We start from the raw sequence: 9,991 nt of genomic DNA on the forward strand, positions 1-9,991 counted from the left end.
ATCAATTCTTTTTAATTTTTTTTTTTTTTTTTTTTTTTTTTTTTTTTTTTTTTTTTAAAATTCATTTGTCGTGGTAAAATAACTAAATGATGCGGCTACTTAATTACAATATTTGCCCCCTTACAATATAAGATAGTTACAAATAGAAAAAGGGTTACGAATATATATTCTTTCCCCAAGTTACACGTTTTCTAGATGCATGCATGACTTCCTTAAGGCCCTTTCAATAGCTCAACAGGCTAGTCAAGAAGGCATCATTATCATATTTTTATTTTTATTTTTATTTTTATTTTTACATATGCTTAATAAACTGAATCAAACTATTACTAACTTTTTACATTATATCAAATTATCACCCAACAAGGTTTCAAAAAAAAAAAAAAAAATCATCACCCAAGAAAGAAGCTAGGAAATGGTTGGCCGTTTCAATTTTGTTACTATGCGAAATTACATAGTTCCCTTCTAGTGTTTAAAATATACTACGTATAATCGTTACATACATATGCAGGAGTCCATGCTTGTCAATACATTCATATATATAAGACCACTAATTATCAATATCTTTAATCATTTATTAACAAAATCTTGATAACAAGTTGATATTGTAAGAGTAGTATATCAAGACAAATTAAACAAGATTTCCCTTAATATATGTAAGATTTGCAAAATATGATTAAAAGAGATACTAATATATAGTTTAAAAGTCAAAATATAACAATTACTTTAGAATGGGGGAAGTACCTTTCGACAAAGTTCGTACAACTAACAGTAGCTAAGTAGCCACGAATTATAATTAATGGTCGAGCTAGCTAGACTTATTAATTTGGTTGAAAATATCAATATATTGGTTGCATTTTTCCAACTGCAGTACAAAACAAAAAGGGTTTTTGCTATACATTTAGAACAAATCACGGCACGCATGGATTGGTGTTATTAACGACATAATTAATTCACATTAGCTATTCTTTTAATTAATCTTCACATAAAATAAATCCCAAAAATCAAATTAGCTTTAAGACATAGATTAATTCGCATCGCTTCTTATTTTGAGTATCATCATCAGTATTCTAGTGAGCTGAAATACGTACATACATTAACTAATCTATTGAGTATCAGATCAAAAAAGAGACGAATTATGGACTTATAGTCGATCAATTTATATTTCTTGGATTTATAAATATTTCTAGCTATTTGGTAAAAACTTTTAGAGGATTTTTATTTTTGTTTATAGAGAGTCACAAGGGAGGATAATGAGAATCGATTCCAAAATCTTTTGAAACCGGAATCATAATTATTATATTTGTGAAAATATGCAATTACCATACATACGCAAATGATTGCAAGGCGTATACAGCATGCAATGTAATTAAAATAATAAAGTATACATTCATTTATTCATTTGTATCTCTCTTAACAAACCTTACATACATAATAATATGGAGTACCACATATATAAAATCAAGTGAATTTCACTAAAAAAAGATCTAGTGAGCTTATTCCAATTCACTCTTTATTATAACAACACGAAGTTAAACGAAAGGTTTAAAAGAGATACATATCATATTGATCATATATTATTATTATTATTATTATTCCAAGGTTGTTCTCATTTTATTGAGAATTAGTCGTTAATTTTATCAAAACATTTAGTAAGGTTTCTGGCCAACCCAATTGCCTGGAGGATCATAGTTACAAGTAACGAAATAACCTCCATTGTTACATTGAACCCTAGCACAACCAAGACGAACCGAGTTACGCCAAACCACTTGAGTATAATGTCCACACACCTTATTAGGAGCACAAGTATTGGAATTATAGTTATAATTGGCTTTCTCATCCACCCACAGCTTTACCGCGGCTGTGCCAGTCAGAAAAGCACCACTACCGGTTGCAATATTCTCCCCATACTGTTTACTGCCGGAGTGTCGCAAAGCACAATCACCTTTCCTTTGGTTGGCATATTGTTGGGCGTATTGCGCCACTTGATTATCCCATTGTATGTTTCCAACGCCCACTGCGGCCCTAGCCGCGTTGTGGGCGTTAACATAGTCTTGTGGTGAATTTTGTGCATGGCACGTATGGGTGAGGGCTAGGGTTGCAAAAATGAAGCAAGCAAATATTAGGTTTTTGGACAACATTTTTTAGGGTTGTTACTTAACTTATAACAAAGAGTTGATGTATATAAGTTATTTTTGATGAGTAGTGCATGGTTTTATGGGGTTTTTATAGGGAAGAGATGCATAAATTTCTTTGTAACGGTGGCGGCATTATTTTCCAAGGTAGAATATTCAAAGTTTAAGAATGACAAGCATCAACAAAATGTACAAACAATTAATTTATAAAATTCCAAGTATTCCAAACTTATAATCTTATCCACGCCATTTAGCCACTTAAGTCGTCAAGAATAGTATTTTTTGAGGATATATAAGTGAATCAGGCTGATTTACATATTGTGCAAATCAGGGGTAATTTTCATCTTTTCACTCATATTAGTAAGGGTAGTTTGGTCAGCTTGTGCAAACGTTGATATTCAATGCCGTTACCTTCTATCATGAGGAATCAGTTACATAACTTCATCACTTTCCCCAATTTGAAACCCTAATCTGAAACCCAAACCCAGAAACTACTTCTTCCTCCATGGCACCACCACTTATGGTGGTTCAAAATGTCGCCGCAAATGATGACTTCCCCTAAAGGGTTGATGTGGCCCTAATTTACACTCAATTCAAGTAGGGTGTCTTTTAGTTTCGCCGCGAAGCGGTCATTGTTGGGGAAGAAGAAGAGGATGACGGGAAGAATAGGAGGACGACGGGAACTGAAGAATAGGACGAACAGGAAGGCTTCATGGGTTTGTTCGGCGGAAGGCGTAAAGATGGTGGTGGCTATGGTGGCTGTGATGGGTTTTGGATGGTGGTCCCTGTGATGGTGACTATGGCGGTGTTGCTGGTGGAAGATGGGAGAAGATGCTTTAAAAAATAAAAATAAAAGAAATCTGTAAACCAAAACAGACGTTAGTAAGTCTAACGTCTTCAAAACCAAACAATAATATAAAATTAATTTATTTGGTAAGGGGGCCTACAAAAGCAACTGATTGACGAAAATTCATCAATCAGGCTGATTGCCTGGGTCTTCCTCGTATTTTTTGTGGATGATCAACTTGCTTAGTCGAAGTCGTGAGAAATTCAATATCCGAGATCAAATATCATCTATATTATCATTCACCCTTGTAGCTTTCTTGAGGGCATACATTATGATCATCCCCCTACAAACCCTTTCAAATTCACCGTCATAAATGTAATTTGTTACATCGTATATGTATTTGGAGTAGAGAGTACTACTATGCCATCTTATTGGAGTAAAAATGATGGTAGATAATTTTATTGTTGCTAGCAATAACGTACAAGACGTGTTGTACACGATTGCAAACGTAGGCTAATTAATTAGTTTAAGGGATACTAATTTGTGTATAGTTTTCTACGAGTTACGTAGTAAATATTAGTACAGTTAATAAAAGCTTCTTCCCAAATGTAAATTGTGAGATAATGAAAAGGATATGGAAAATGCAATAAGAATAACAAGTACTTCTCAAATTAATTTATACAAGTCACAAAAACAAATAAACGTTGTGTGCTGACGCTATGCATATACTATTTCAAGGGCAATGCCTTCTTTTCACTAATTGGTTCATGAATTATTGAATGGGTGAAATTTTGAATGCTATCGTATACATTCCTTATTTTCTGATATTAGTACTCCTTTAGCCCGAAATTAATAGATTTATATATTGTTGAGTTTCTATTTGATTCAGTAATATACTATAATGTATATTTGAAATCTTTGATCGATTCAATTAGTAAAAATTGTTATTGAATCTATGGATTCTATTAGAAGTAACTGTACACATTTTAGTACTAAGTCATTAAATATTTTTCATTTGGTTACATTTTATGGTTAATGCTGACAAAAGTTGAGATGGTACATCAACCTAGGTCATCAGCACGTACAAATCCAAGAACATATACTTCCTTCGTTTTTTTTAACACTTTGACTCTTAATCAAGAATGTTACTATTATTTTATTTAATTGTTTCTATTTAATCAACAAACCTTACGTAAAAACGTTACATATATTGATTAATTCAGCATGTATAGCTTCTTATTGAGTATCATCAATGCTCTAGTGAGCTGAAATACATACATTATTCTATATTTGATACACATCAAGCTTTAGTAAAAACTCTAGTAAGGTTTCTGGCCTGCAAAATTGCCCGGTGGATCATAGTTGCAAGTAACAAAATACCATCCATTATTTTTACATTGAACCCTAGCACAACCAAGACGAATCGAGTTACGCCAAACCACTTGAGTATAATGTCCACAAACCTTACCAGAAGCACAAGTATTGGTGTTATAGTCGTAATCAGCCTTCTCATTCACCCACAGTTTTACTGCATCTGTGCCGGTGAAGTCACCGCCACCTTCGGCAATATTTTCTCCATATTTCCCACCGGAATGTTGCAAAGCACAATCAGCCATTCTTTGGTTGGCGTATTGTTGGGCGTACGCCGCCACTTGGTCATCCCATTGTATGTTTCCAACACCCACTGCAGCCCTAGCTGCATTGTGGGCATTAACATAATCTTGTGGTGAATTTTGTGCATGGCATATTTGGCCAATTGCTAGGGTTACTATGATAAAGCATAAAAATATTGCTAGGTTTTTGGGCATATTCATTTTTTATTTTTATTTTTTTTGGTAATTTTTCAATGTAACAAATGAAAGTGGTTATTATTATTATTACTTGGATGAATTTTATGTGAAAGAATTAGGGGATTTTATAGTGGGATTCTTTTGAAATTTCTATTGAATATAGAGCCAAAGTTAGGCTGGTATCTAGAAAATATGCAAACTTTCTAGACTTCTAACTTATTTTGGATGATAATTCAAACCGTTTAGTCTAGAAAAGTATTTCTTTCTTTCTTTCTTTTTTTTTTTTTTTTTTTTTTTTTTTTTTTTTTTTTTTTTTTGAGGATAGAAAAAAGTATTTCTTGTGGCTAAGTTTTGTGTGATAAGGGAATTGAAGTGATCCTAATACATATTATGGCCACATCTTAAGATGATGTTTATCCCCGTTGAATAGTACACAATTAATGTTTATCCCCGTTCATATTATGGCCACATTAAGATAGAAAAACGATATAATTGATGATTATCCCCGTTGAATAGCAGAATAGTACACAATTAATGTAAAATTTGTGCCAAAATGAAATTATCAGCGGGATTGAAATAGATAAGGCTGCTGCTATAAGAACACTACTTTTCTCAAAAAGAGGCTATGATGTTGTATTGGAAATTGTTATATACATTCGGGTGTATCGTTCACCCATAAGTAATTTGTTCTCGTTTTGATAGCAAAAACTAATCTTGAATTAGTTGGGTGTACGGTACACCCGAGAGTATATAACAATCTCTCGTATAGTATAACCGTTATATGATAGTTATGCATGAGCATATATATGCCTACTCAAATGGATGTGCATTATTTTACTTCCAATTACTCCTTTCGTCTGAAATTAAGATAATAGAATATTGTGAAATTAATTCCATAATAATTTTAATAAAGAATTTATATATTGTTCTCTTCTCCTAGAATAAGGTATTCTAATTTGATTATACTCGTATCTTGATTTAATCTAGTGTATAGTAGTTTGAGTTCTTCTAATTTTGTGAGGTGTGGTAGTTCGATGTAAGTATCTAACTTAAGCTTGATCGTATTTTTACATCTATAGTATATCACGCACTCTCCATCCCTGACCTCTCATGAGCTTAACTGAAGTTAGGGGTTTCATTTCTACTCGCAATAACCATAATACTCAATTTTATTTTATTTTTTTAAATTTTTTTTTTTTTTTTTTGAGAAATAATACTCACAAATATTGTTAAATAATGTATGTAGGTTTTTTTTTAATTATTATTTATTATTCTTAAATATTTTGAATTTAAGCAGGGCTCTATATAAACGTTACTCTCATACAAAGTGATGCATGAATTTATAAACTGTAATTTGTAAATAAATTACAATTTATTTATTTGTTCATCCCAAAGAACAAACCTTACATGGCCAACATAGGTGTTTATAAGATTTATTCCACATACATTATTAAGTATGGAGTAGAGAATATTACTAAAAGCTTTAGCGAGCTTAAATTATTTGAACTATATACTTTCCAAAAAAAAAAAAAAAAAAAAAAAAAAAAAAACTCCGTATTTTAATGATAGAGGTATACTGGTATAGATATGGTCATCTAATAATTCTTTCCACTTCTAAATATATAAAATACGCAACTTTTATTTCCATAAGGTACTAAAAAATGCATAAAGAGGTTCATTCTTATTATATTTGATCATTCTGTATTACATAGTATACAAGATTATTGATATCTCATACAAAATTAAATACTACTCCCTCCATTCCCTAATGTTTTTTACGTTTGGAATTATGCGCGGTTATTAAAAAATTGTGTAAAGTTGAGGTATATTGGAATATTTCAATGATTGAAAGTACAATTTTATTGAAAAATACAATGTTGAGCATGTGGGGTGAAGAAATTAGAGGAGAGAGGAGAGAGAAAGTAATAATAAGTGTTGAAAAACTATTAAAATAGTACAAAAAATACAATAGCACATGGAAAAGTAAGGACTTTTGAGTAAAAAAATTGTAAAATAAGGGTAATTTTGTCCAAAATTTATGACCAAAATAGGAAAGATAATATTTTGGTCATAAAAAGGAACACCCTAAATGGAAACGTAAAAAACATTTAAGAACGGAGGGAGTAGTAAATGTCGTAGTAAGCAAAGTAACATAGATGAAGTATTATTACATGGTTTAACAAGAACGATCATAAAGTCTAGTAAGGTTTTTGGCCAATAATATTTCCTCGAGGATCATAGTTGCAAGTGATGAAGATCCCACCACCGTTACATTGAACCCGAGCACATCCAAGACGAACGGAGTCACGCCAAACCACTTGAGTATAATGTCCACACATCTTATTAGGAGCACAAGTATTTGAATTATAATCATAGTTAGCCTTCTCGTCAACCCAAATTTTTACTGCATCGGTGCCACTAGCATCACCCGGACCAGCAACGATATTCTCTCCGTAAGGTCCTCCAGAATGCTGCAAAGCACAATCATTAATTCGTTGGTTGGCATATTGTTGGGCGTAGGCCGCGACTTGGTCATCCCATTGTATGTTACCAACACCCACGGCAGCCCTAGCAGCATTGTGGGCATCGACATAGTCTTGTGGTGAATTTTGCGCGTAACATAATTGTGCAAAGGCTAGGATTGCTATGACAAAGCATGAAAAGGTTGCTTGGTTTTTGAGTGAATCCATTTTATTTTATGTTTGGATTGTTACTAATGTTACAAAGAGATGTGTAATAAATTTTTGGGATGGATTTTATGTCCATGAGATGGGAGATTATATAGGAGGGAGTTCTTGAATATTCTTAGCTAAGTGTTGAAAGTTAGATGTAGAAAATTCAAAGCCTAAGTTAGATAGGATAGCACCAGGAAAATACGAAATCATCCAACTAGTTCTTGCGTTCAAAATTTGTGTGATTATTTCTAAGTGTTTTTTTTTTTTTTTTTAATTTCATTATTATGGTTATTGACGGTTCTAAGTATGCCATTCTACTGCTAATCCCTCTAATTTTTTTTTTTCTTGAAAGAAAGCTAGAAGTACCGTTAATCAAGTGTTGGACAAATTGTCCATTAATACATACGGAGCAACTTCTTGGGAACAATGATTCTCCCATATTTGCTCAAAGCCAAAGGGTACTATCCTAGCTAGGAAATGGGCGACAGAGTTCCCATCCCTACGAATGTGAGACCAAGATACAAACTCGAAGAATTTGCTAAAGAACATAATATCATCTAACACTAAATCAAGATTGGAGAAGTAAGTCACAGCTTTTGAAAGGCGATTTATAAGTACTTGGCTATCTGACTCAATAATCACATGTTTCATCCCATACTGTGGTGCTAGCTTCAAGCCAAAGAGGATAGCCTTGCCTTCTGCAATCACTGGAGGCCAGCAGCCCCGAGTTCGTCTAGTTACCACAAATAATACTTCTCCCTTGTCATTTCTAGCCATGGCTCCAACACTAACCTACCCCTCATCACGCAGCGAAGCATCGCAGTTTATCTTTACAAAATCTGATGGGGGGGGCACTCCATACCTTCGGGCTCTTTCCCTTTCTTGCTCTCGCCACACCATAAATCTTGGAGCAATATTTGTTACAATCCTCAATAAGCCGACACACTCTGTTTTTGGTAACCAAGTGAGGCACTCTTTTGCGTTGAAGACTTTATCATTTCACCTACTCCAAATGTACCACAATAATGCTGCACCTATCAAGCACTTTTTAGAATCAAGTTTCTGCCAACGCACAAGCATATCCTTATAGTCTTCGTTTAGATCAGTGGGAACCAAGCTTTCACAGTCTAGTTCCCTCCATAAGTCTCTCACAGTATTGCAAAGGAAGAAAGCATGTGCCATTGTCTCACCGGTTGTGCAGCACCAGGGGCAAGCATCAGTTTCAGCCATGTGTCTGTAGTGTAACAACTCACGGGTAGGAAGCGATTTAGTGCAGGCTCGCCATAGAAATTGCTTAACTTTCGGGATTGTATCAAGTCCCCAGATTAGCACCCACGCCTCATGAAAAAGCTCAAGATTACACGACTTACCTAGAAGATAGGCCGTTTTGACAGAGTAGGTGCCATCGTTTGAGAAAGCCCAGGTCAGTTGATCTTTAGGTTCACGAATGCTCACTGGAATTTGCATGATACAAGCAGAGTCTCGAGCATTAAAGTTTGCATCAATAATGTCATAATTCCACTCTTTTTGCTCAGCGTCGATGAGATCACTAACCCAAGCGAGGCCATCAGTTCTCGGGGAAAGAATAAATTTTCCTTGGTCATCCGCAACCCAAGGATCCGATTAAATATCGTAGTCGCATCCATTTCCTACCCTCCAAATGAGCCCTTTCACAAGAGCCTTGGCACCCCAAATGCTACTCCAAGAGTAGCTACCATTTAATCCCAACGAGGCCTCCAAGAAATCACAATATGGGTAGTATTTACCCTTCATTACTCGGCCGAATAAGGAGTCCAGGGCTGATATTAGACGCCATGCTTATTTTCCAAGCAAGGCGTCGTTGAAGACAGCCATGTCCCTGAATCCAAGCCCACCCACACATTTTGGGTGGCAAAGACGATCCCAACTTAGCCAATGAACCTTGCGGCGAAGTTCCGTGTGCCCCCACCAGAATTTTGCCACCATCAATTTTATTTCCTCGATCACGAACTTGGGAATTTTGTAAACCCCCATGAGATATGTGGGGATAGCCTGAATGACTGATTTTACCAACACCTCTTTTGCGGCCCTTGACATTAATTTCTCCTTCTATCCATTCAGCTTTTTCCATATTCTATTAAGTCAAACTGAATAAGGTTTGCAAGCAACTTAGTTCCAGCAATGTTAACTGGAATGTCTTGGTATATGGATCTACAAGGAACTACCTCCCCTGAAGGAATTGTTATATTGGTTTGACACAAAGATGAAGGTTTTAAAGCATGTTTATTTACAAAAGAAGTGGCTACAAAAGAATGAGATGCCCCAGAATCAAAAAGTATATAAGCAGGTTTTGAGTTCACAAGAAAAGTACCCGTCATAACGTTGGCATTAGAGTCAATTTCGCTCTGGTTCATGACATAGATTCTTCCATTACTGGTCTTACCATTGCCATTGTTGTTACTTCCTCTGCCATTGTTGTTGTTTTGGCCATTCCCTCCTTGAGCATTGCCATTCTGGCCTTAAGAATTATTGTTGAAGCAGTTGTTGTAGTTTGAGTTCCTCCAATAACCACCTCCATTATTGCCATTGTTGTTACCATGCCCATTCTGAGCCTGATTATTGTCGTTC

At 34.7% G+C, this 9,991-nt stretch overlaps 4 protein-coding genes and 1 pseudogene across 4 annotated transcripts; all 5 read right to left on the reverse strand.

Moving 5' to 3' along the window:
* Positions 1 to 1,248: 1,248 nt before the first annotated feature.
* LOC145588472 (pathogenesis-related protein PR-1 type-like) lies at positions 1,249 to 2,180 on the reverse strand. Its single transcript, XM_081645121.1, has one exon. It carries the CDS (start codon positions 2,136 to 2,138, stop codon positions 1,647 to 1,649), a length of 492 nt encoding a protein of 163 aa, XP_081501247.1. The 5' UTR covers positions 2,139 to 2,180; the 3' UTR covers positions 1,249 to 1,646.
* A 2,058-nt stretch (positions 2,181 to 4,238) lies between these two features.
* On the reverse strand, positions 4,239 to 4,788 carry LOC145588473 (pathogenesis-related protein PRB1-3-like). The gene has a single exon (XM_081645122.1). The coding sequence runs from the start codon at positions 4,731 to 4,733 to the stop codon at positions 4,239 to 4,241; it is 495 nt and encodes a 164-aa protein (XP_081501248.1). The 5' UTR covers positions 4,734 to 4,788.
* Positions 4,789 to 6,632: 1,844 nt separating this feature from the next.
* Positions 6,633 to 7,439, reverse strand: LOC145588475 (pathogenesis-related protein PRB1-3 pseudogene; annotated as a pseudogene).
* A 317-nt stretch (positions 7,440 to 7,756) lies between these two features.
* Positions 7,757 to 8,161, reverse strand: LOC145589275 (uncharacterized). Its single transcript, XM_081645801.1, has one exon. The coding sequence runs from the start codon at positions 8,159 to 8,161 to the stop codon at positions 7,757 to 7,759; it is 405 nt and encodes a 134-aa protein (XP_081501927.1).
* A 222-nt stretch (positions 8,162 to 8,383) lies between these two features.
* On the reverse strand, positions 8,384 to 9,494 carry LOC145589276 (uncharacterized). Its single transcript, XM_081645802.1, has 2 exons — positions 9,151 to 9,494; positions 8,384 to 8,933 (listed from the first exon to the last, which is right to left on the reverse strand). Exons 1-2 carry the CDS (start codon positions 9,492 to 9,494, stop codon positions 8,384 to 8,386), a joined length of 894 nt encoding a protein of 297 aa, XP_081501928.1.
* Positions 9,495 to 9,991: the final 497 nt, after the last annotated feature.

This window comes from Chenopodium album, chromosome 17 (assembly GCF_948465745.1).
Source record: "Chenopodium album chromosome 17, dcCheAlbu1.1, whole genome shotgun sequence".
Classification (NCBI taxonomy): Eukaryota; Viridiplantae; Streptophyta; class Magnoliopsida; order Caryophyllales; family Amaranthaceae; genus Chenopodium; species Chenopodium album.